General features: G+C 40.8%; 3 protein-coding genes across 10 annotated transcripts; 1 reads left to right on the top strand and 2 right to left on the bottom strand.

Moving 5' to 3' along the window:
• Positions 1 to 17: 17 nt before the first annotated feature.
• Positions 18 to 2463, bottom strand: LOC147041408 (uncharacterized). Its single transcript, XM_085939754.1, has 2 exons — positions 2300 to 2463; positions 18 to 1820 (listed from the first exon to the last, which is right to left on the bottom strand). Exons 1-2 carry the CDS (start codon positions 2406 to 2408, stop codon positions 613 to 615), a joined length of 1317 nt encoding a protein of 438 aa, XP_085795880.1. The 5' UTR covers positions 2409 to 2463; the 3' UTR covers positions 18 to 612.
• myo15b (myosin XVB) lies at positions 2243 to 26295 on the top strand. 8 transcript variants are annotated; one of them, XM_085939748.1, is made up of 44 exons: positions 2243 to 2615; positions 5956 to 6003; positions 6258 to 6313; positions 6410 to 6467; positions 6538 to 6662; positions 6835 to 6930; positions 7008 to 7243; positions 7954 to 8123; positions 8601 to 8673; positions 8759 to 8938; positions 9300 to 9403; positions 9772 to 9833; positions 10215 to 10299; positions 10604 to 10636; positions 11129 to 11209; positions 11289 to 11386; positions 11457 to 11624; positions 11740 to 11809; positions 11941 to 12042; positions 12231 to 12381; positions 13213 to 13303; positions 13374 to 13608; positions 14000 to 14106; positions 14850 to 14909; positions 15030 to 15105; positions 15659 to 15774; positions 16389 to 16504; positions 17587 to 17728; positions 17804 to 17915; positions 18820 to 19225; positions 19966 to 20035; positions 20107 to 20179; positions 20257 to 20333; positions 20412 to 20488; positions 20817 to 20947; positions 21308 to 21402; positions 21510 to 21587; positions 21969 to 22065; positions 22306 to 22454; positions 23165 to 23295; positions 23546 to 23679; positions 23754 to 23887; positions 24779 to 24913; positions 25786 to 26295. In XM_085939748.1, exons 3-44 carry the CDS (start codon positions 6311 to 6313, stop codon positions 25873 to 25875), a joined length of 4827 nt encoding a protein of 1608 aa, XP_085795874.1. In that variant the 5' UTR covers positions 2243 to 2615; positions 5956 to 6003; positions 6258 to 6310; the 3' UTR covers positions 25876 to 26295. The 8 variants fall into 8 exon arrangements, 6 of the variants coding, with proteins under 6 accessions (XP_085795874.1, XP_085795872.1, XP_085795878.1 ...); XM_085939751.1 differs by lacking the exons at positions 2243 to 2615; positions 5956 to 6003 and adding exons at positions 3254 to 4223; positions 4285 to 4969; XM_085939749.1 differs by lacking the exon at positions 2243 to 2615 and adding an exon at positions 4901 to 4969.
• On the bottom strand, positions 3221 to 4506 carry ddt (D-dopachrome tautomerase). Its single transcript, XM_085939755.1, has 3 exons — positions 4308 to 4506; positions 3626 to 3801; positions 3221 to 3341 (listed from the first exon to the last, which is right to left on the bottom strand). Exons 1-3 carry the CDS (start codon positions 4413 to 4415, stop codon positions 3269 to 3271), a joined length of 357 nt encoding a protein of 118 aa, XP_085795881.1. The 5' UTR covers positions 4416 to 4506; the 3' UTR covers positions 3221 to 3268.
• Positions 26296 to 26557: the final 262 nt, after the last annotated feature.

Consider the following 26557-nt stretch of genomic DNA (forward strand, 5'->3'; position numbering starts at 1 on the left):
ATCATTTTTGTAAAAAAAAAATCCCCCCCAAAAAACAAGAACCCTAAAAACTAAACAACTACAAACAACTAAAACCAAAACAAACACAAACAATAATTAAGAATCCAAAACTCTTACCACCCTGATGACAGTTCAGCATATTTTTAAATTCATTAACTAAAATATGAATGTTTCACTGTGAAGAATAAAAGATATAGAATATAATTATCCTTGAGAGGTGAAAACCTCATGGACCACTTCCCAACACACTTGTGATTCTTAAGATGATTCTTCCAGGCAAATCTTTGGACAAAAACTGAGCAGAAAAAAAAAAAAAGCTTTCTCACCAGTATGGTTTCTTGTGTGTCTTTTTAAGATTCTCTTCTCTAGAATCTTTGTCCACAAACTGAGCAGGAAAAATATTTTTGGTCAGTGTGGGTTCTTGTGTACGTTTTCCTTCAGAGAAAATCTTTGGCCACAAACTGAGGAGGAAAAAGGCTTCTCACCAGTGTTTTTCTAGGTTTCTCTTATGCGAGAAACCTGGCAGGCAAAAGGTTACTCACCAGTGTGGATTGTTGTGTGTATGTTTAAGTGACCCTCATGAGGGAATCTTTGTCCACAAAGTGAGCAGGTTTAAGGTTTTTGGCCAGTGTGGGTTCTTGTGTGTATTTTTAAGCTTCCCTTCTGAGAGAATGTTTGGCCACAAAGTGAGCAGGAAAAAGGTTTCTCACCAGTGTGGGTTCTTGTATGTACTGTTAAGCTTCCTTTCTGAGAGAATGTTTGGCCACAAACTGAGCAGGAGAAAGGTTTCTCACCAGTGTGGGTTCTTGTATGTACTTTTAAGCTTCCTTTCTGAGAGAACGTTTGGCCACAAACTGAGCAGGAGAAAGGTTTTTCACCAGTATGGCTTCTTGTGTGTATTTTCAAGTTTCCTTTATGAGAGAATCTTTGGCCACAGACTGAGCAGGAAAAGGGTTTCTCACCAGTGTGGGTTCTTCCATGTCTTTCTAAGTTTACCTTATCCGAGAATCTTTGGCCACAAACTGGGCAGGCAAATGGTTTCTCACTAGTGTGTATTCTTGTGTGTTTATTTAAGCCTGACTTCAGTGAGAATCTTTGGCCACAAAGTGAGCAGGAAAAAGGTTTCTCTCCTGTGTGTGTTCTTGCATGTGTTTTTAAGTGTCCCTTATGAGAGAATCTTTGGCCACAAACTGAACAGATAAAAGGTTTCTCACCAGTGTGGGTTCTTGCGTGCAGTTTTAAGTTTCCCTTCTGAAAGAATTTTTGGCCACAAAGTGAACAGCAAAAAGGTTTTTCACCCGTGTGTATTCTTACGTGTCGTTTCAAACTGGCCTTATGAGCAAACATTTTACAACACTGAGAACATTTCCATTGTTTGTTTTCAGACTGGTATCCAATATCACAGTCAGACTCTTTAGCGCTAGGAGCATGTGACGACATGTCATCACAATCTGATGCTGGAGCTAAGAGGCCGTCTGCTTGCCATTCTCCACAGTGGTCTTTGTTATCTTCTGTTGTCATGCGTTGACTTGAGCTGCTTCTCGGAGGCTCCGCCCCTTTGCCCAGCTCACGTCGACCCTCATCTATACTCTTCAAAGAGAGAGCAGTTGAAGGCATGCTGTAGATCTCCTCTTTAATGTCATAGAGGTCTTTCTCCTCGTCTTTGATGTCAAATTGCTCTGACTCCACCTCATCTGTTTGGATGAAAGCCAACTTGTCCTTTTGCTTCATAAAGTGGGGGATCTCTTTGTCATCCTCTTCCTCTTTAATGTGAAGGCACTCTGGCTCCTGCTGCTCAGGACCAAAATCTTCACTGATGTCTGCAAACACAAACACACATGTCATGTGATTTACATTTACAACAAACGTTATTGGGAGAGCCAAATGATTCATCATTACCACACTACTGCTTGAGTCTTTATACGTGATTCTTCAAGCTCCTTAAAGGGCACTTATCTTGGAAAATGGACTTTTTTTCTGGCTTTTAAAATAATTTGAAGACGATTATCAGACGACCCCCTCTTTTTCAAGACTCGAGTTCACCAAATTTCATTTTTATACAGAAAATAATGACATCTTCTTCGCCTTCACACGCAATTTGTCCAGAAATGGCAAATTCTAGTATTTGTATACTATTATCAATGCCCGAGATTTTGTGTTGGATTGCTTGCTGCGTGTGTAACAATCGGATTTATTGTTGGGCAACCGGGAACGGGGAACATTTTCAGATGGGACACGTCCGGTTAGCATGATCGCCTTGAGTGTATGTCTCGTTTATGAAAACAGCGTGGTTACAAACCTGCTGTGTCTAACACTACACAAGGTCTTAGAAGACGACGACGACGGTCCTTTTCCTCTTTTGTTGCACAAAGTTCCTGCGCGTACTTTGCTGTGGTCCTGGCAGGCATTTTCACTCTGCTATGCTATCCCAACCAAGCAACCAAGCACGTTTGGCTAATTGGAGTGACTTGGCTGAGAAGTTTTGAAATGTAACTATGGCAAGTGCAGTAGGTCAGATCAGTCAACGTGATGCATCCATCCCCAAATCAGAGATGATGTATTTCAAGTTCATTGAAACAGAAAAGCTACTTCCTGATATCAGTCAAACAATAGAGGTAGGTATAATCATGCGTGAATATTTTCAAATTCGGGTTATAAACAATGTTTTGACCTATGCCTTTAGTGATTGAAGTATTTCATATTGATTTATTTGAGTGCGTTTCTGCTTTTTAAATATATAAAGGAGTCTGAGTCACAGCAGATCCACTGTTTTAGCTTTTAAATGGATTGGATTGTGCATTGGTGGCGGCTCACAGTTAGGAGGGTGCTATCAATGTGGAATGGAAAAGTTACCAAGCTGTGTGTGCTGTGTCAGTGTTCTGACTGAATCCATCAATTCATAAGAGCATTTAGACATTGCTGTTTCTCGACCCTTCTTTTTTGGGGACAAAACCTGGCTTGGCGCCGTGATCCTGGCCTCATCCCCAATCCTTTGGAACGGCTTGTGGATTTTCTGATTCACGTTCATCGTCTGACACGATGGGGGGAAAAAGCCTTACTGGATGAGTTGAAAAACTAACACTCAGATGCGCACACACCACACCACAACACAACAGTATGCCCCCAGTGAAGAGAAGAATAAAATAAGTCTTGCGTTTTTAGGCGTTGAACAATTTTTCATATTCTTTGTTCATACATTTGGAATAAAACTCATATCAACTGCTTGAAATTATTTTTTTTTATTTCTCTTACATTTACAGACCGTGCTTTATAGAAAGCTCATAACTGTTCCCGTCTTCCCAACTTGGTGAGGCTGCAAACTGTGGAACTGAAGGGTAATCCTGGAAATAAGAATAAAAAGGAGTCAAGCACTTACCAAGTCAGTGTTTGCAGAACCACTCATAGAATGAGTGTACGTGTTCAGCCTATCCAAAGACGCACTCCTTACGACCATCCACATCAAGCTTGAAAATGTTTGGACTAAAGGGACCACCGTCATATGGTGGTTGGAGGGGCGAGCAAGAAGCGTCATGGCACACACACAAAAAAAAAGCTTCAAAAGTGGACATGTATCGGGATCTAGGACCTTTTTGTTGCGGAAAATACCATAAGCTCTGGTACACACCTGTCTTCAGTCAGAGCGAGCTCTCTGGTTAGAAACTCAAAGAGCTTGGCACTGTGCTCCTTATTCTTGTCAGCAGTGTCGGTTACCCTGATAGCAGATACGGACAACACCGCACAGGGGCCGCAAGATCCTGCCATCATCATCGGTAACCCCGGCTTCACAATCAAGTGCATTCTCTGGAAGAAAGCAATTGGCAGACAAATCACTTATATCATTGATTCAAATGATTCGATTGGAATATAGATGACTATTTGAGCCACTCGTGACAGGTCACTTTAGAGCAGGCTGGGGCACAGGTGACTAGAGTACCTGTTAGGATGGCTTTGGACTCAGTTCAGTTCAAGTGAAATAGCGCTGGGCTAGACTTCCAGCATGCACATAGCTCCTTGTGTAGACTAGAGCGTCACACTTTGAATAGTGCTACAGTACACGTGAACACACTTTCTACTCTGGTAGTAGACAGATGTGTGTGTGTGTGTGTGTGTGTGTGTGTGTGACGATGATCATTAGGACTTAACCTTTTTAACACATACACTTGGTCAAATATCGTATTAATCCTTTTTTTTTCAACTGGGATGACACTGGGGGCGTTGAAACGGTGAAATGATTAACTTTTACAAGGATGATATGTTAGAATGTTAAGATTGTTTTTTCTGCAGTGCTAAATTGTAGTATGACTCACGTCAAGTGGCTTTCCCAAAACAGCCGCAGCGAATGTAGACAGGTTTTTCAGAAACTCCGTCGAGAATGAGCTTGCTGGTAAATTGCTCTGCAATTCGACAAATGGCATATTTATAGGTATAGGTGTGCGGAGAGCAACAGATTACACGTTGTCTTCTGTATAGGCACGTCAAGTGTGGGATGACTCATTTTCTTCTTTGGATTTCGATTGGCTGTTGGCATCTAACTTCAAGGTGAAATGCCGCCACCTACCGGACTGGAGTGTGAATCATTCGCGTGGCAGATTAAAAAAAAATATGCTTATTGCTTTATTTTGGTAAAATACTTGCTAAAAAGCAAATCAGAATCAGCATGGTTTGTTATCCAAAAGAATAATGTTGACCACTTCAAATATTCCAAATGAGCTTTTGCGTTCCCTTGCAAACAACTATATTATCTATTTGACAAATGACATATTTAACTGCCTGTTATAAACATGTAAAGTATAACCTGTTCTTTAATGAGCTCACTTATCTTGCTGCGTCACTTAAGTATACACAAGATACACCTTGATTCTACTTTAGCCATACTCCACTTTTGGACTTCAACCTTTTTTACTGCGAAATTGCAAGTAGTAATCGTGAGCCTTCCCATAATAGACTACTCGCTCCACAGCTCAAACAGGTTTGTACATATCTTTGTTTTGTCTGTTGATTTGTTTGTTTTTCCAAAATTCAAAATGCATTGGCAGAAAATGTTCACAAATATTAGAAAAAAAATTATTCTGTCAGCCCATTTAATTTGATAGAATGATACATGGAACTGACAGGCTTGGTCACAAAAAAAAAAAAAGAGTTCAGCACTAGAGAACAAACCTAAACCACAAATCAGACACTGTAAGTTAAAATTTAAAAGGACTATTTGTTACAGATTCATTTACCTGGTTTCGTTATGGAACATTTACTCAACAAAATTTCAGTTGGAAAAGCAATAAAAGGCAAGGATTGGAAATTGATCACATTTGTCCTCAAACAAGTGTTGAAGCAAATTACATTTTATGTTAATCATCCTGTCATGTTTGTTTCTCTATAACAGCAGAAAAGTTCCCAGGCCAATTTGACTCTTGATATATATAATCTTGAATTGTTCAAGAAGGGAACACTTATCAGGATTAAATGAGAGAAAAAAATTGCGCGGTTGCGCGTTTTAAATTGCCTTTCAAGATTACATGTCTGTTCTTGGTATTGGATTTTATCAAATAAATTTCCCCCCAAAATGCGATTTATACTCCGGTGCGATTTATATGTCTTTTTCTTCTTTATTATGCATTTTATGGCTGGTGCGATTTATACTCTGGATCGATTTATACTCCGGAAAATACGCTACGCATCAGTGGAAACTTTGAGGGGTAGCTTTTGTGTTGAAGTTAATTTGTGTAAATTTGTCAACACACCAAAAAATCTGTCCATTTATATGACATCACGATCAAGGCAGGGCGACCAAGTGCAGCACGGATCTTTATTGATATAGGGGACCTTTGGACTCTCATAACTTATTGTACAAAGGCCAGGCATGTGTGTGGGTTTGTCATGACTTCAATACAAGCTGTTTGTTAGTCATTCAGTTCTCTGAGAGAATACGTCTAAGCAAAATATCCTTTTCATAGATAGGGGGTGGGATTAAATACATTTGACTTCTTCCCATTCCTTTTCAAACAGGTAGGCTCTTCCTATTTGCTACAGTGGATTATTTTCTGTTTGTATTTGTTGTTTGTATAGAGTCCTAGTCTTAATGACTTTCACCTTGTTTGTGCTTTTTGAATATGTGTATCTTCAATAAATAAAGAAAGAAATTCAAATTTACCTTTGAAGTCATAACAACCAACAAATTATTTGGTAAACTTGCTTGTATGGGAGGCATTTGAATAGACAAACTCTGTACTGATTCTATGCTTGTCTGTATTTCACTTAAGTAAATTCCAGACAGACAGAAAACAAAGAGGGCGATAAAAGGCTTCAGTCAACAATGGTAAGGAAAAAGACACACTTTTTGCTCTCAAATCTGAACTATCATTTGTGGATTTCCCCCAATGCCTAACCATACTCTGATCTCATTTCCTCATAGGATTTGGGGATGTTGGAGATCCCTGCCGAGTTGTCGGCGAGGTTTCACAGGGCAACAGGTGATCTTCGGGAAAAAAGATATGGAAAGAGGTTCACGGGTTGTCATCTCTCTTTATCTCTTTCAAACAGGGTATCAACATCCGGAAATAGTGACAGAGGTTGAAACTCCTCAAGTAAAAGCAACACACAACCTCACTTTGCCTCAAGATGTTGACAGACACCCATTCTCTCACTATGCCAAGTCCAAACTAAAGGTCAGCAACATGGAAACACACATTACATAGACCTATGCACATGCACATGCACATGCACATGCACATGCACAACACTACACCCACCCTCACTCACTCACTCACTCACTCACTCACTCACTCACTCACTCACTCACTCACTCACTCACTCACTCACTCACTCAATCCTCTACAGGCTACATGGTGCCAACCTCAGGGAACTCCCCTTCAAAGAGCCTTGACACCCCTTGAACCAGAAGATGCCTGCACTGCGGTGGAAATTTATAAACTGGTATAGTAGGAATGATCACAACAATACTTATTTTGTTGCTCTAGTCATTTCAAATGTTCAAGATGTTTTTTCTTTAGATGATGCGATTCACAGGTGAGTCAGACCTCAGTGAATCACAGGAGCAGTTGTTGGGAAACTACATCATTGAGAAAGGACAGAACCGACCTGCCTTGAGGGATGAGATTCTAGTCCAGTTGGTTTACCACACATGGGGCCTGAATGAAGAGCAGCATAGCCTGCAAGGCTGGCTCCTGCTCACCTGCTGCCTCTGTGCCTTCTCTCCATCACGAGAATTGGAAAAACCCCTGCTAAAGTAGGTGGCACATTTGTGTTGTCCTTTATTTGGGTTCCAAAGATCTCTTGTAGCTCTTCACCGTATACTCAACATTAAGCCGTTGTCGAGGAGACGACGGGAAGAATTGTATGGAGCGACTGGTTCAGTAGGACTGACTACATATACTAGGGGCGTCTAAACCTTTTGCAAAGAGGGCCAGATTTGGTTCGGACGTGCTATAGTTTAATGTAAGGTAAGAAAGATTGAAAGAAATGAGCAGTGAGCCCAGATGGAACTGAGCCATCAAAGTGTGCGTTGATGACAAAGGCAGGTCAGAACTGCAAGAACTCATGAATTGCATTCACGCGGATTTCAGAATATTTTAATAACTTACCCTGGGCAGCATAGTGGTGCACTGGTTAGCACATCTACCTCATAATTCGGAGGTTGTGGCTTTAATATATGGTGTGAAGGTTGGTTCCGCCTTCAATTGATGTTCACTTGATGTGCTAACCCACTGCCACACCTGTCATGGTGGAATATATTCAACGTTTTCATCTGTCTTCTGAATTATATATAGACAATTATATTTTTTCCTCACTAGAAATGTTTGTATTCCTGATGTTTGAGCAATCTAAATTTTACCTGTGAATGTGTGACATGATTCATTTTATTCATGGTTAGAGTGCAAATTGCGTAGGTGATTTTAAAACAAAATCTGAATGTGTTTTTTCATACTTTCCATTCAGGTATGTCTCTGACCACGCACCCATGGAGTACCGTTCACTGTGCCAGCAAAAGCTGCTCATATCCATGCAACTTCCAGGCCCCACATCCCGTATTTATCCCCCAACTCAGCTGGAATGGCTCACCAACAAAAGAAAAGGCACAATGATTGTAGATGTGTATGCATTCAACGGTAAGACAAGTTCCATAATTAGTCTCTCAAATTGCAAGCAGTAATTAATGGCACTTACCTCCACCTTTTTTCAAATGAATCCTGAAAATGACCCAAAACCCTTGATGCTATGCTTAGTGTTGGCAAAAAGCTAATGATTTCGTTTCGCTGCAGTTTTGAGTGAAGTCATATGAAAACAAAAAGGCGATTCACAGAATGATCAATAACATGGCAATTAATCATGGCCCTAAAATGAGGGCCGTTCCATTTATAGTCCGAAAATGACGGTACACCTTCCTGATATTTAATCGAGCTGTCTTAAAACTGTAGGTGTTTAAGTATGCTAGTAAGTATTACATTTAATTTATATCCAAGGTATTTGTGTTTCTGTTAATGATTCACCAAATATGAGGACTCTTTTATCAATCATCGATCATAATTTCACATGCTAGCCAGATGTTTTTGGCATCTCCTCATGCTTAACATCCTTATTTCTAGGAGAGAAGCTCACAATTGAAGTGGAGTCCTGGACCACAGGAGAAAAGTTGGCCTCATGGCTTCTGCATGCCAGGTGCTTTATATCAAGCAATACAGCCAATGGTTTCTTCATGTCCAGGCATATTGTATTCAGTCAATTCTTTACTGACCTTTCATAGAGGTGTGACAGAGGCAACAGAGGGATGGTCTGTGTCTCTTCTGGCTGACGACGTGTGGTCTGATTTGGCCGGATCAGACTTTGTCATGGATCTGCTGGCTGGTGCTGAGGCAGAAGTACTGCTACCGGCCAGGCCCTCATCGACCAATTCTGTTTACCTCTTCAGTGGCCAGGATGTCCGGTATAAGATGTACTTTGTTAATGGTGCTTGTTAATGCTCATATTCCACTGAGCGGTGAAGGTTTGGGAATCTTTTGATTTCATTTGTCACGGTTAATTCAAGGTTGCCCTTTTCCAGACATAATGATTTTCAACATTTTGTTCTGACAAGAAACACTGTTTGTGACCATCGAAACAGTTGGCAAACCTCTGGCCAAAATATTGCGAGCTCAGAGGAACCCTGACAAAAAAATAAACATTCGCCACCTTCGCAAACACTTACAAGCCTTCGCCACTTAGTGGGATACGGGCTTTAGAATTGTACATATATCATGTGTAACAAATCTATTGCTTCCCATCTCATTTCTTTGTCATTTTCAAAGGACCCCAGTGACAGATCTTGATCACTTCAATCCGCCTTTCATTGAAGCTCCAGGAGTTTCTCATTTTCAGGGAATCCTCCAGGAAAGAGACTATCCTCAGGAAGGTATTGTCATCTTATACAGTCAAAATATCAATACCATTCCTCAAGCAATTCAAAAAATACCATAAAGGAGGCATCATTTTCAAAAGGAAAAACACATTTTCTAGTGGTATTATAAACTCAGTGATTAATATAGCTCGTGCGTCAAAGTCGGCAGAAGTACAAACAAAGAGTGAGCGGGGTGACTCTCTCCCATCACACACAATCGCAGCCGCTTTGCGGGTGAGACGGGAGGCGGAAACTTCCTTCAGGGAGGGGAGCGGAGCCCCGATGATTTTACTCCGACCACGCATGCTTACAGTAGAAACGGAGCTTTTTCACCTTGGGAAGCCACTCATTTCAGCATCGCATCCTTTTTGTCTTATCTGTAGGCCAGCGTCAACAGATGGATCCATATGTTGATGACTTGTGTAACCTGGACCAAGGACAATCGGTTAGTCTTATCAGAATGAAAAGAAATGATTTTCCTGTTTCTGTTAAGCCATTTAAATGAGCTCGGACTGCAAATGTGGAGTGTCCCCCAGAGGTCAGCTTGTCAAAATTTGGAAAGATTCGGACCATCAGACTTCTCGCAATCGTTCAGGCTCTTAAGGCACCCTTGTACCCGTACCGTAATTGACTTCAGTGGGAAATACAATTCAAATTAGACCTTACAAATTTCAATGAAAGATATAACCACCTAATACAAACAATGAATTCATGTGTGATTTCTTTCATAGTACTCAATCAATACATTTGAACTTGAGACAAATCTAATGTAATGTTTACTCCAAATAAATATGCATAAATATGACTAAGCAATTTGTTTGTGTAGGATGCGGAAAGAGTAGCTGTGCTCAACCGCAGAATGAGAGGCGGAGGAGGCGTTGGACCCATGCAGCCTGGTTTATACAGCTCTGGTACGTAGAATCTCCAAAAGACTGATTTGCACACCGCAGGTTATTGCATGAAATACTCCAACCAGGAGAAAATCAAAACGAATCGAGATTTCATAGTAATGGGAGTTTCAATGTCTCACTTTTCATCTTGTTTAATTTGGACAATGAATCATGTTCTAGTCTGGGTTTTAAGATATAGTCTATATCCCAGCTACCTTTCTGGTCAGATTTTTTTTACATTTATTTATAAAATTTCATCACTTTCACTGTTCTGTTGTAAATTCAATGATCCAATGTAATTGGAGCTCATCATTCTGTTTTCTAGGTATGCCAACTTTAATGTCAGGTTATCCAATCGGTAAGTGACTGAAACCCTTAAAGCAAAACCGACCTACCTACCTACCTACCTACCTACCTACCACAAAATTATTTTTTCAAATATTATGGCATTAGAGCACTGGATGGAGATAGACCTTTAGTTATTGCAGTCAAGCTGGTCACCACATTTATAAACAGGAGTAATACGTGCACATTTCCAAACTAAAAAAACGCGACTTATAGTCCGAAAATTACGGTAATATGAAATGCCAGCGGGTGAAATCGGATCAAACATGAAAGCCATACAAGGTAGTTCTTTGTTCAGACAAATAAAAACAAATGTTTTACACGTTACCTGCTGACAGTTTCGAGCGCGTCTCAAGTCTTCTTCAGATGTCATTTATCAGTGATTTGGTCCATAATAAATACCAATTTGCTTAGCCTGGTGTAATATTTGGTGTCATGTTCAACAGTTTAGGGCTGACAGATGTGTCATCCATAATCATAACGCCTCAGTGTGGTTTATGTCTAGGAATGCCAGTCAGTCCTTCATTGGCAAACTACGGTACAACGCCCATGATTCCAAATATGACAGCCATGCACACTGTGCCAGGTACGGTCTCAGTATTTAAATTCTGCATTTGTTTGTCAATTGATTTTGGAACTAACTTTGCCTCCCATTATGGACAAAGCCATGATGATGCCTGGGGCTCCCGTTCCCTCCGTCACGGACCCCATGCAGTTGGCAGCCACACAGCAAGCCCTCATCAACCAACAGGCTCTGTTTATGGTGTGAATAAACGTCATTTTTTTTTTCCCATTCTCCCCATTTCCCACCTGTCCCTGGTTTTTGTCTTTAGGCCCAGCAGATGACTATGCAGGCAATGACTCTGTCCCAGCAGCAGACACAAGAGCAGCAAAGGTTGAGGGAGCAGGAGAGGAAGCAGGAAAATCAACAGAGACGTGCACTCATACCTTCCTCCCACCAATCTCAATCTGTGGGCCAAACTAATCCACTTTTGCTGAAGGTAATTTACATGGCCATTAATAATTGTACACGTGTGGTACTGCAACAATAGAGGGGCCCTGTGCTTTTAAAAGAGGAATCATGTATACTGTGTTGTATGTTTGTAACACCCACAGGAAGTGGATTCACATAATCGAGATAAGCTGCAGTCTTTTAGAGATAAAAGGAAGTACTTCCACAATATTGGTGAGTAGACTGAGGAATAAATAGACTTGCAGGATTTTTTTCCTTTTTCATACATGCTTATAATAAGAGGGGGTCAAAGGCAAGTTCAAAATGTAACCCCGGATTCCTGATATATCACTCTCAACCTCAAGGTCAGTCCAATCTGCAGACTTCTCCTTCTAGCCCATACAAACAGCAGCACCCTGGGCCATCAGTACAGCCATCCCCTCCTCCGATAGCCCCCAAACCAAAGGGTAAGAACACAAATGGATCCAAATAGGAGTTTGTAGAGATTTCTTTTGTTGTTAATGATTTTACAATCGTGCCTCAATTCAAACTATGAGTCATCAGTTCAAAAAATGTGCTGTTTAGTTTGTATTTTGAAAGAAGACAGAAAAGTGAACCTTGTTTTAATTTTGTTTTGTTTATTGTTGTCTCTTAGGTGCCATAGTAAAGGAGATCCCTCTTCCTAAGAGCAAAACAGAAAGTCCAACCACAGCTCCCGTCTCTGAACCAACCTCTAACATTCGGGAAATCATCAAAAAATTCAATAGTCGACCTCCACTAGAACCCCAAAACCTTGAACCTGTTAGGTATGGAAAACTCCCCAAATGATGCTATTTCTGAACTCTAGAATTAATACCTGCAGAAATGTCATTCATTGTGCTCATCCTCTACTTGGATACCGCTTATCCTGTTCAGGGTCATGGAGGGTCCTGAAGCCGATCCCCGCTGACATCACGCGTGAAATACAGGCCCAGTCAGTCGCACATATACGATCAGTTGATACTGACGTGCACACCGCCACAGAGTGGGACTCAATCCCACGCTGCCCGCACACAAGTCAGGCATGTGTAGTTTGACACCATCGGCAACTCCTTATGGTCATCCTATTTAAAGAAAAAAAAGTTTTGAGAGTGTTTTTGCAAATAGGGATTACGCTTGTGGCACAATGGCTCTCGCCTTGCCCAAAGATAGCTAGAATAGGCTCCGGCATGCCCTGCCCCTAGTGAGGATGAGAATGAATCAAAATATGTCTCTCATTTAATGATGTATTATTGTTTCTCAAGTCAACATGCGATATAAAACAAGCCAATCAGAAACTGCACAGACAGAAGGCATGACTGTGAGTTTGCTCATGTGCACCACCACTCACAGAGGCTGTGAGTTTACCATCAATGTCAGAGTCCAGTTCGCATTGTCGCCAGTAAATCTGATACATTTCCAGTGAGAGTTGGAGTCCACCAAAACTGCTTTATGTAAATCATTTTGTTCATAACCTTTATGGACTGATTTTCTTAGGCGTTCTCAAGGCGCTGAGGGGTCCGGGTGTGAAGCCTCAGTATTGAATATCTGTTGTTTATGAAGATTAGACAATGAATGTAAAACTGCACTGATTCGGTCCCTTATTAATCCCTTTACAGAGCACCCGCAAGGCAATTTGTGAAGAAGGTAGATCCCAAAGAGGAGGCTCTTGCCAAACTCAGAAACAAAGCACCAGTGCCTCAGCAAAAAGTAAGTAAAGATCAATTGTGATGTCAATAATAAGTCCAAATATTCAACACTCACTTCTCACTAATTGCAGAAACAGTGGGTCACTTCTCCACCCATGGAAAAGCAATCTCCCCCCCCACAGACATCTACCACTACAATGGGCCCTCGTGTCATCTCCAATAACATGAGGCAGAAGCAGCGCTCCCTGGAAGATGTGTTTGGCTCACAGCGCGATGGGCAAATGAGAACGCCTACACCTGATTCCCCTTCACCTTCTCTAATTGACAACATCCCTGACCCACCAACTATGCATGCGCCATCTCTGAGTGAGTCTGCCAGAATATTGTAATTCTTAATTCTCTACCAGAAACATGAAACAAGGTCAGATTTTTACCAGACTTGTTTCATCATAGGTATTTGATTTATTATCTGTGTGTATGACAACACACCTGTTATTGAAACAATGTATGGAGAAACCAAACCAGGAGCTTGTCTCTCCTAGTTCTAGCTCAGTGGCCTAATAATAGTGTCCGCCCTGAGACTGGAAGGTTGTGGGTTCAAACCCCGGCCAGCCGGGTCATACCAAAGACTTAAAATGGGACCCATTGCCTCCCTACTTGGCACTCAGCATTAAGGGTTGGAATTGGGGGGTTAAATCACCAAAAAATGATTCCCGAGCGTGGGACCGCTGCCGCTCACACGTTTTTCCATTCATAGGTATGATGCTAGATGAGGAGAGCTGTCACTCTCAACTTTGTCATCATTTCCCTGGTGTTTACTTATCTTACAACAGAATGCCTGGAAAACTCTTCCTGCGCAAAGAGGTAAAATACACACAGTGGCACTAACACTCATAGAGGAGCTTCATCTCATGCATCTCAGGTTCAGGGTGTCCCCCGCCTACTGCCTGATGACGGCCGATTTGAAGGACAGATGTTAGAGTGGTGTAGAGTCAATCTAACTTATTGGCACGAACCATTCGCACGGGAGACAGTATGCCCTTTGAGCACTCGCAAGTGGAGAATTTGTTCGTCATGCATACAGCGAGCCATCTTCTTTTGGATTCTTGCAAGAGCATATTTATTGAGAGAAGCCAGGTGGGGGTTAGAGTGGACAGGTTTGGTGAAGCCCTGGCCTCTGGTCAAATCAGAGCAGGGGGTGTTTTACGATGTTGTATAAACAGAACAACTTGGATTGCTTCCTCTGCAGCTGGTCAGTCACTTCAAGGGATCTTTGCCCTTTGTTAAGAAAAGACAAGTTTGGTTCATTATTACATAATCATAGGATCAAACTAATCTATCCTATACCCTACAAATGTATGTAAAGGGTTGGACGAAATAGTCTACCATATTTGTTATTAATATAATATCAATGTTCAAACAGTCAGACCTTATCTTTTAATACAATATGTCAATGGGATCAGTGCAATCGAGGTTCTAATCTGGAATTACATTCATTGTAGATGAATCAGTTGAAACACAAAGCAAAACGTTTGACAAACTGAGGTCTTTTTTCCCTAGCTTCACCAGCTAGCCTATGTTCATCGTTCAAATGTTTTTGTGTTCAGGTGTTTTACCCTAAAGACATGTTCAACCAACCCTTCATCCTCAATCTTTTATATGAGCAGGTTAGTACAAATGATATCCAGAGATATTGAATATTTCGTCTAGCCTGTAGTAATGGCTGTAGATTTACGTATGGCCGTTTTGTGAGACATGTTCCTAATTCAGTGTGTTTCTTTTCATAGATCATGATGGACACCTACTCGGATAATTGTGTGAGAATAAACAGAGAAGAAAGAAGGAAGATGAAAGATCTACTCGGTGAGCATAGTCCAGATTCGCAGCCCAAAAATTCAAATGGAATGGCCAGTCATTTGTGTTGCACTTGCCACCCAGAGCAGAGCACATTTTAAAACCGCAAATGTGGAATGCTCGTTATGAATTTCTTGGACTAACATAGTCACTCTGTCACTACAAGCAAGTGAGCTTGTACAGTAGGATCACTGGGAGACACTGCGATAAGAAGAGGAAGATGGTCTCTATTCATTATACTTGATCAAGCAATTCCTTTTTTGGAATCAAAACCTTACACCGAGAAAAATGTGCATATCTTGGTTACGTTGAGGCAATTTAAAAAGATACATTTACAACTATCAGCAGTTAGCCGAGAAATTAGCTTAGTTAGACCACAACTGTATAAAATGACTGGGATGAACATTTTTTGTCTTGACAAATGATTCTATTACATGAATACTGTATAAGTTGCGGAAGCTAACGTGAGTAACGTTATACAAAGTGCACGCGTATCAACCACTGAGTGTTATATACTGTGACTTCTGATGTACATTTGACTTTTGCCATTTGTCCTTCATAGCTAATCGTAACGTGGGTACGATGAGCAACGTTCCGGATGACACTATGAAGAAAAAGATTGTCATTGCTGCTCGGGACAATTGGGAAAACTACTTTTCACGCCTATTTCCTGTTAAGGTAAAAAAAGATTTTTCATTTCTATGATTAGAAGCAGAGCTGCGCAATATGACAATATAGTTCAGTGTGATATACTGTTAAAACTAACTAGAGAAAGCATTTGTCTGATCATTTTTTGGGGGGGGGATTAGAAATCCGTTTTTTTATTTCCCCATTTTTCTGCTTAATATGCTTACGTTACGTTCCAAATGGTGACCTATCATTACTAATGGTCCGCTGACAAGCTGGACCAGTGAAACGATGCACCAATCAGGACGTGGTGATGCGCCTTCTTAGTTTGATGATGGGGCCCATACCAAACACAACTATGTACATTGTGTTGCGCTTATGTTGACGCACTATTCTTTCAACTTTCAGCTCCCTGTGCACTGAGGTCCACTTCAATTTCAGAAAGTACATCAGGACTTTCCAAATATTTTCTAAATTTCAGCTAAATAAGCAACATTTCATTCAAATGGTCAATTGAAGATCTACATAGCTTGCATGCCATCAGAGTGTCTTTTCTATAGCCACTCTGCGGTATGAATGCTGCTGGAAAACGTCATTTCTCTCATATGCATCTTCTATCCCCACCCACCCTTACCCACTTCCTTTCTTTTGATCTACTATTACAGTCAGACAGTAGTGATGCTCAAATTTTGGGTGTATGTCATCGTGGAATTCGTCTCCTGAAGATGGTTGCAGCATCAGGAATCGATCCAAAGCATCTCTGCCTACTTCGAAGCTACAGGTATTAGTGGCACAGATCAACGGAGGTTAATATGGATCTTCACATTAAATGTGATTCTTCAGGTAAATAGGACATAATGCAGATGTGTAAATGTCTGCTAATCTAGGTCACTATATTCTAGTTTGTAGTGCCCTGTGATTGGCTGGCAAGCGGTTTAGAAAATGGATGGATGGATGGATGGATGGTTGGTTACTTGAGAAACAAGTTACCAGTAGATTCTGAAGATTCTCACAAATCCAACAAAACCAAGCAATCATGATATGCGCAGTGATAAAGCTGTGAAATTGTAAGAACATTTAGAAAAAGGGGTGTTCACAATTAACGTCATGTGAATTCCGTGTTTGTCAGTTTTGCGGAACAAACAGGTGTAAAGCAGGTGCCCTTATTTAAGAATAGAGCCAACACCTAATTAACATGCTTTTCTCTATGGGATGTTCAAGACAGTCAGAAGTGCGCAGTCACAAAAAAGCATAGCCTGTTCAATCTTTTAAAATGGGCACCCGAATAAAAAACAGAACATGGAAGAAAACGGAAAAGAAATCAATGTCTAAATCAGGGGTCGGGAACCTGAGGCTCGCGAGGCAGATTGCGGCTCTTTAGATGAAAGATATTCAGCCATCGATTTTCCGCGGCTAAGTCCTGTTCAGGGCTGCAGTTGGCTGCAGGATCTCCATCGATCCATCCATTTTCTATACCACTTGTCAACACGGGGGTCGTCTATCCCTGCAATCGTCGGGCAGTAGGCGGGGGACGGCCTGAACCGAGACACAGAGACGGACAACCATCCGCACTCGCACTCACACCTAGGGGCAATTTGGAGTGCTCAATCGGCCTACCGAGCATGTTTCGGGGATGCGGGAGGAAACCGGAGTGCTCGGAGAAAACCCACGCTGGCAAACTCCACACAGGGAGGGTCAGAGGTGGAATGGAAGCGGCATCCTCCTGATATTTGATCTCAATTTTTATTTTATGAAACGTTAGGGTTAGCTTCAGGGTGATCCAGACACTTTTAAAATCAAAATAAGTCAACTCAAAGTTCTAAAACATACAGAACTATTTACCTTTGTCCTGCATCTGAAAAGCTTTGCAGAGTTGCTGTCGGTTGAACTCTGTGGCACAAACCAAGTGCAACTGGAGCTGACAAATGAAAACATACAGCTGCACTCATCCAGAGCTCCTCAAATAATTGACTTGCTTCAATTCTTTCTCAAAGAGATCGTGAAGGTACAAAGTGCTCTTCCCCAGATCATATTCATATCCCCAGAGGCAGTTATTGAATGGTGCGCTTTGATTCTCCAGAATTCTGGCCACGTGGTTGCCCTGAAGAGCTTTGTAACAGATGACAAGAGCCTGCTTAGCTTCAGCAAAGGTGATGTTATCAAATTACTCCCAATGGAGGGACTCCAAGCAGGTAAGCATTGTCGGCCGAGGCTCGGTCCTTGTTTGGTTTCGTTCGATATGGTTACCACCGTCCGAGTCAAGTGTCTAAAAAGCTCTGACCTAAAACTCAAAATAAATTAAGATTTAAAGGAAGGTAATGTCGTGTAGAATAGAGTTTTTATCAAAGTACAAACTCTGATTATAAGTCGCACCCTCCACCAAACTATGATCAAAACTGCCACTGACGGAGATTGCTGGGAGTACAGGGTTAAAGTAGCGCCGGTGATTGCAGGGGCGTGGCTGATTTGCATCAGGGAAAGGGAGTATTTTAGTGGAATTTTATCTAAGTTACAAATTGGAATGGTTTGAATCAGTCAAAAAGAATGTAGAAAGCAAAATAAAAGTTTGATTGGCATTGTGAGTATTTTAATGGAGAATTAAATTCTGCTGTGTGGCAATTTTAGGAACGTTAAAAATCCTTCCCAAGGTGAATTCAATGAGCTGAATGTTGTGAATTTTCAATGGGAAGAATTGTCACGCAGACGCATAAACCAGTACCCTGAATAGTGCATCTCTCCTGGCCCGTCGGGCAACATGAACAATGATTACTGCAACCATTTCTACACGTGCTCGACCTGGGAGCTCTATATAAACCCCGCACACTTAGCCCTCTCGGTCAGTCGGTCCATTCACCTGTTGTGTACGACTTCTGCCTGGCCTGACTGACCCTATGGCTGTTAATTGACCTGGAGTTTTGCCTCCAGCCTACCTGCTTTGTGTTTGTGCTTCTCCCTTTGTGCCAGTGATCCACTTCCCCTTTCCCTCAATACAACATGCGAGAGTACTGTGATGCATTTGGTTGTCCTGTATGTCCATTGGAAATGAAGGGTGAATTTTTTTGTTGCATTTATTTCTTCTCAAATGACTTTCTTCAGGTTGGCGTTTTGGTACAATGGGAGGATGCTCTGGTCTTTTCTCAGATGATCTAACCCAGCCATCTGCTGCATTGGACTACCGTTACATCCAATTGGATCAAAGAGATGATCGATGGAAAAGCACGAGAGAACCGAAAGCTTCCGGTCCACAAAAAGAAACTCTGGTTCCAATTGGCAAGCAAATTGACACTAATTCCCAGTGGGATACTGTAGATGTCTCGTCCCAAAGAACAGCACAAACATCCATCCAGGGGGCATCTCAAGAGTTACAAAGGCCAAACATTGATCTTGAGTGGCAGAGGGATGTCTCATCTCAGAGGTCACTAGAGACGCCCATTCAGGAATCACCTCGAGACAGAGGGATCCAGATGTCAGCCATGGCCGAGTTTGCCATGACATTTTTTAGGTACTCTATGAGATACACATTGACACTCACTCTCATCTTAATGCAAGCATGTTGCCGCAAGCAGCAACGCTGTTATAGCGATACAGTGGGTTTGCCTGGGTAACTGGAAGAAAGATATTAAAAGCTTTGCAATGGGATGTGATCCTGAGAATGAGTCGGGTAGTGTACCTCTAACTCATAATAAGATTATGAAGAGAGAAGCAGATTACTTTGTTGTTAGGATTCCTAGTTCACAAATGATTCAAATTCCCGTTCATTGTATTCATTTGTTCAGACCTACAGTACTTGCGCAACAGCAATGAAGACGAAACGGAATATTTTTCTTCAGTGAAAACATAGTTGATTCTGCATACCTAATTCCAAAACCTCAGAAATAGAGATGAAAGAGAGAGTTTAAAAACCACCATCAATTTTTGCACGTAGGACAGATGACAATGACCTAACAAAGACTAAATGGAAACGAGAGAACTAAATACAAACAAAGTGACGAGACAACGAGAAACACCAATTTGAGAAAAAAGTCGCGGCTTATAGTCCGAAATTTACAGTACTTATATTACCACAAAGAAAAAACAAGAATGACATTCCAAATTGTATAGAGCAACAAGGGAGTTTGTTTTTTGTCCAAGTGAATGATCATGATTCTTGAGAATTGATGAAAATTTCAGCATTCCCTTTTCCTTTAAAAAAGAAAATACAGAAATGAATTTTGCATTTTGAAATGTCCCTGTTTATCAAAGAACGGAAAACGAAGGCTGGAAATCAAGAAGCGGGACTTTTGAGGCTTCTGAGGCAGTTCAATTTACAAAGGTAAATCAAACAATCAACATTTTATTGTAAATGATGGAGCATTTTCCAAACCACATCGGATTCATTTGCAGGTGCCCATTCAAGAGTCTCTAATTCGCTACAATGACCTTGAGAGCAATGACTTATCAGTCCAGTGCTTTAGTAGTAAGTATTATGATTCGAAAGTGTTACTCCAAATAAAACATGAAGTTTCTTTTCTAACCATGGTGTATTCCTCAAAGATGTGATGCAGCTCATGGGTGATACAGCCTTGAAAAAGCGTACCACCCAAACAAACTGTCTAGCTCACATCTTGCTGGTTAGTGCTCACATAGTGTACCTCACATAATTGAGACTTTGAAAAATAATGATGAATCTTGTTTCCATTTCTTTTTAGCTAGGGAAGGAAAGAGAACTGCTGAGAGATGAAATCTACTGTCAGGTTATCAAGCAAACCTCCAACAACCACAACCAGTAAGTGTGTTCTGTAACATTTGAAACAACTTTCACTTAATTAGGAACCAGATTGGATGGATGGATGGATGGATGGATGGATGGATGGATGGATGGATGGATGGATGGATGGATGGATGGATGGATGGATTTTTGCTTTCTGGACTTGGATTTTTGCTTTCTGGACTTGGATTTTCCACCTATGTCATTCGATTTTTTTACATAACCTGTTGAAAAAACACCGACGCAAACTGGTCTATTTCTTCAACCAATTGACAAGACTTTGAGCCATTCAACTGAAGAAATCCCACCCCATTTTTAGGAAACTCATTTGTGTTTATGTACACAGATCCAGCTGCACTCTTGGCTGGCGTCTACTCCATCTGATTGCTGGGTTCTTCCCTTGTTCTGCTAATCTAAAACCCTATGTTACACGCCATCTGGATGACATCGCTACGGATCACGATCACCATTACCGAGGTACATCAGTATTACTGAAGGCTTCTTGACTTTTGTCATAGATCTGACTTTCTCACTGGGTGAATGAAGGACTCAGGCGCAGTTGGCCGTCGAGGCAAAGATTTATTTATACAAAGATAAAAACACCTCTAACTGAGAGAATAAACAGGGATTGGAACATTTCAACACAAAGCGCTCCAAAAGGGAGGATTACTGACAATAATAAACATTGACTATGAAAAGTATCAACAGAAAAAGTGTGGACGCTTCGGTGTCATAGGGAAACACTTTGACCGGGGAGAAGCAGACCAACACATGAGAATGAGTGCATATTAAATGATCCAATTAATTCAATGAATGTGTCTTTGTTTTTACCCTCAGAGCTGGCATCTGTGTGTAAGGATAACCTTCAGCGATCTGTTAAATTTGGTGGTCGCCGTAACATCCCTTCACATATTGAGGTGAAGGCCAACCTGGCAAGTAGAGCTATAGGTTTTTTTTGTATTGTATTGTAAAAATGCTACAAAATAGAGGGGAGGCAAAACTTAATGCCATCAACTTTTTGCTTCTTTTTTTCTTTCAGGCCGGCAAATCCTCGCAGCTCATTTTGGTTCAGCTGCCGGGAAATGTGGAACTCTCTATCAAGATACATAGCTTCAGTGTAGGTATTATGTTCTACCGTCGGAGGACGATATTGTAGTCAAAGTTTTATTTTTTTCATCTTATAGTGTCGGTATGGACTGCTAGCATGACTGTTGGGGTTAGATTGCAACTTTACGTTAGAGTGAGTTCAATGTTCAGTGATTACTGTGAGATGGGTGGAGATGGTCTGCTTTGAAAAGGTCCAGAGGAAAGAGGTCAACAGAGGTGATGTCTCAATGATTTGAGGGCCAGCCTCTTGTGAGCCAGAAGGAGGTCAAAGGAATCGTCCAGCCCACATCCCAAATGCCAGCCCTAATTAAATAAGCGTATGTTTGATGAGATATTCTGTAATCCTTCCATGACTGAAATTCTCATTTGTTTGTTTGTTTTTGTCCTCAAGATGGCAGCAGATGTGGTAAACGAACTCTGCCAAGAAATGGGTATGTCTAATCTCTCAGAAATGAAAGAATTCTCCATTTCCGCCAACCGCCAGCAAGGTACAAGTCAGACCTCCATCATATTTTACTTTTACATGCTACTGTTTATCATTCATACGACCTCCACTGTGCATGTACAGCCTGTTGATGTTCAACTGTTTTATCTCATGGTTATTCAGTTGATGAAAATAGTGTAAAGGCATGTTGATAGATTGGTTTGATCCCCCCTTTTGGCCTGTTATGAAAGTGATGAAGATCTCCCTGTTTTTGAAAAGATGAATGTGGACCTCTCCCTTTCAGATGGAATGGTGCGCCCTCTTCATCCCAGTGAGTACGTGATGGACTTTTTTCTCGATGATGGCTCCATTTTCTTGTCGTTGAGGAGGGTTATGTGGCGAATCCCTCTGTGCTTCAACAATGATTTATATGTGGACTTTCACTATCAACAGGTAAGTTATCACTTTCTAGCTTCCTCCCTATTTAGTCACAATGACCAACAAGGGGAGAGAGTGCATACAGGCCTGTCAGCATTCGCCATTACGGCGCTACAAAACATGAGACGAAGGGCCTCAAACTATGTACTCCCCTTCTGTAACTTGGGCCTGTCTCCGCTTCCTTCCAGAATGGTCAGCACATCTGACTTGAGGATAGAAAAAACGTCTCGGATACTCGGTTCATTGGAAAAAGATTTTATTCTTCTCAATACTTGCTGATGCCCCTGAAAATGCCCTTTGCGAGCTCCCCAGTGTATACATCCTTGCTTATTCTTAATCTTGTCCAGCTGTTCACATTCAATTTCCTTTTTAGGAAGCACATCATTCACCTTCCCTTTTTAAGAGGCGCCATCGCCCATATTGCCTGAACTTTGTTGTAATCTTGTGCAACCTACTTTGTGAATTTTTAGGTGCAAAAATCTCAAATCTGTGGGAAATTGTGAATCTAAGAATGAGAAAGGTGGAAGCATACTTGTCATGAACTTCGTTGGAAGTTTGAACCATGCATCACAGTATGACAGGCCAGATGTCTCAATGTTTCAAAGCAACCATTTGTATGACAGAGAATGGAGAGCTGCAATTCATCTTTAATGTTGCCTTCCATAGATATTCAATGAACAATAATCTGCCTGTCTGTCTGTCTGTCTCTCTCTCTCTATATATAGCTAAAGGGTGACTACTTGAATGGGCTTCTCCAGCTCACTCCTGATGTAAATGGATCGTCATCAATCAAGCAGATCGCAGAGCTCTCAGTCCTGCAGCACCTGTCCCAGGGACTACAAAGACAGCTTTCACTGTGAGTGTTTATTGACAGTATTTGACATAGCAAATCAGGCATTGGGCAACTGGCCCCATTTCCATTTTGTGTGAGTGTGTGTGTTGTTCACTCGATCCTAGCTTGTACCTTGTTGAATATGCTGCCCTGTATAAGATGACACCAGTAGAGCAGCAAAACTAAAAGCCTAGAACAAACGCACAACCTGATGCATAAAGTGACTCGCATTTGACTGTCTGATTCATATTTTTGGTTGATTTATTCCTGTTAGGTTGGAAATCAAGAAATACTTGCCTGCTCAAGAGGGGCAGAACACAAGTATGGATGAGATCCACTCTTTTTGTTTTACCAAGATGGAAGCCATGAAGGCTCTCAGCCCACTCAATGCCAAAATACAATTTATTGGTTAGTAGAAAATGCTTATCCTCCCCACATATCCATTCATTATTGGAAATCAAATGGTTTGTCTGCTTTGGCAGTGCTTCTGACTGGCCAACATCTGTTTGGCTCCAACAATTACTTGGCACAAAAAGTCAGCCAGCGTGGATGGCCTTCTCCTTGCATGGTCAGTATCAACCATGATGGAGTGCGATTTCTTCATCCAAAAACACAGGTACAAAATATCACAAATGGATTTGACATTTTTAACTGCATTATTTTGGAGGGCCTAAGGTTCAAGTGGTCCTTATCTTAAATGCCCTTTTTTAAAAGCTCTTAAAAGTTTTTAGGGGAATGCAAACTTCAAATGATTTTGTCTGATTACTACCTAAATTGAACAAACCGACAAAAAGTCACTCATACCATGTGGTCTCAATATTGTGTCACATTTTGATGACGTGCTAAAAAAGACCAAATTGTGATAACACAGCTCTACGGGTACAGATCCGTAGCAATTCTATTCACTACAAAATCAAACCTACTTCAACCAAATAGGGTGAGGATGTGCCACCATCACTGCTCAAAATTCATTTGGTGATTTACAGGCTCCCTTAACTATAGGCACTATAGATTTCCTTTCAAAAGTAAAAAAAAGAAAAAAAGATGGGCTGCAACCTGCACTTGTCCAAAAATAATTTGTCAAGGCCTTTGATTTGGATTTAGTTTTTTTTTCGTGTCTGTGGTCAATATCTGTCTCGTAAAGTTATTATGTAGACCTTTGCTCGCTTGTTCCTTCCCTTGTGTTACCCTGTCAGGTTCCTTCAAGCATTTATGCCTTGTCTTGGTGTTCCTCATTGTCTCATCAGTCGTTTGTTGGTAGTTCCCTGCTTTCTCCTCAATCTTCGTTGAGTCTCTGTGCCGTCCGTCTGAGTCACGTCTTGGTGTCTGCTTCCCAAGTTATGTCCAATATCTTATCCAAATATCTTGGTTTCATGCGTTTGGGTCCCCAATCCTGCCCGTCGAATTTCAAATCTAGGCATAATCTAAGAGTTTGCCTCTTAAAGATTGAGGTGTTGTCGCAGTTACATCAAAGGTTAAAATCCCTATCTCTTTCTTGCCTTTGCAGGACAAAGTGTTTCAAATTCCTCTAACAGATGTTCAGTCAATGCGCACTGTACGACCCAAAACTGCAGGAAAACTACCATCGGTGGACATCACATATGGCAGACCCAGTCAGAAACTAACAATTCATCTCAAACAGGTGATGAGTAAAATATTTTTTACAGCTGGTATTTTATTACATAAAATCACTTTCTCAATTGACTGCAGATAAACAAATGAAATCAATGGATTCGATTGAAAAATACAATTAATTGATACAACAAATTGCGTGATGAATAAATAAGTAAGTAAATAAATAAATAAACGTGTAAATTATTGTACCGTCATTTTCGGACTATTAGTCGCTCCGGAGTATAAATCGCACCACCCATAAAATGCACAATAACGTGAAAAAAAACATATATAAGTCGCTCCGGAGTATAAGTCGCACTTTGGGGGCAAAAGTATTAAAAGTAAGTATAAAGTATATAAAATCCAACACCAAAAACAGACACGAACCAGCAACAACAGGCTGAACGATACGGTATGATAACGTGACATACACAAACGAGAGGCTGAGAACGGGCCTAACGTAACATTCAGAGTTATTCAAATGATTATTACATAAATAACACGTTTATCAAACCACGTGTGTCACTCCAAATCATAAAATACATCGATCGTGTAAACAATGCCGGGTACGCGCGCCGTCGGACTCGTGATTTGCATGTCTAATTATTCCACAGAGCCATATAACGATATACAAAGTATATTTCAAATAACTATCATATAGCAACAATATTACCAAACCATCTGTCACTCCAAATCATAAAATGCAACAATATTATTGTGTTCTGCAGCTCCAATTTCTAGTATAAAAGGAAGTTGATATTAAAAATAAATCAATTCAATCTAAATCAATTGTTTTCATTTGACTTTCAATCAATTTTACTTGACATGCATTGTGTACAGTAGACTTTAAAGCTATGCTTGGTCTAATTTTTTCTTCATCACCTTGACTGTGTCTTGTAGGCCAAAGAGCTGTGTCACATCCTTGCAATGATAATGGAAGAGTTAATCCATCCCTCAGTCAACGGCTCCATCTCAAATCTTCAAGAGTAGACGCACTGTACTTTCTTGAAGCAAATGAAACAGATTGATTTACAGTACACTGTAAATGTTGCAGTTTTGCATGAAAATTCTGACATCAGAGTTGAACAAATCATCTTTTTTTTTTATTAACAATTGACAGGTAAATAAGAGTGATTAGAGTTCATTTTGTATGGGGTAAATATGCCAAAAGTATCACAGAAGTCCAGGAATGACAAACCTTGAAATTCTTTTTACAACTCCCTGCATAACATTTTAATGTGTGTGTGTGCGTGCGTGCTTGTAGATGCTGTAGCTCGGTAGGTTCATGTTTCAGAACAGCCCCCTTGAGTACACATTTTAATAAAGAAGCTATTATTGTATTCATAAAAGGTTTGCCACTTACCTCTGATATCAATATTTAGATTGCATTTATATTGTGTTTGATCAGAAATAAAAATGACAACTGAATGTGCAGCTCATGATTGAGTGTTTATTTGAATTATGAGAAGACAAATACACAGAGCGTACAATTGCGTTTTGAAGATTCATTTTGTTTTTGAACAACTAGAACAGTCCAATAAATAAATCATCCCAGACGGCGTAAACCATGAATAAATGTATCTACAATTCATTTTGGAAGTATCCGTCGCAAAAATGGTGACGTCTTACCGTGTACGTCGATTCCAGGCGACAGACGGGAAGAGAACTGCAA

This window comes from Syngnathus leptorhynchus, chromosome 19 (assembly GCF_054491065.1).
Source record: "Syngnathus leptorhynchus isolate UIUO chromosome 19, UIUO_Slep, whole genome shotgun sequence".
NCBI classification, from domain to species: Eukaryota; Metazoa; Chordata; class Actinopteri; order Syngnathiformes; family Syngnathidae; genus Syngnathus; species Syngnathus leptorhynchus.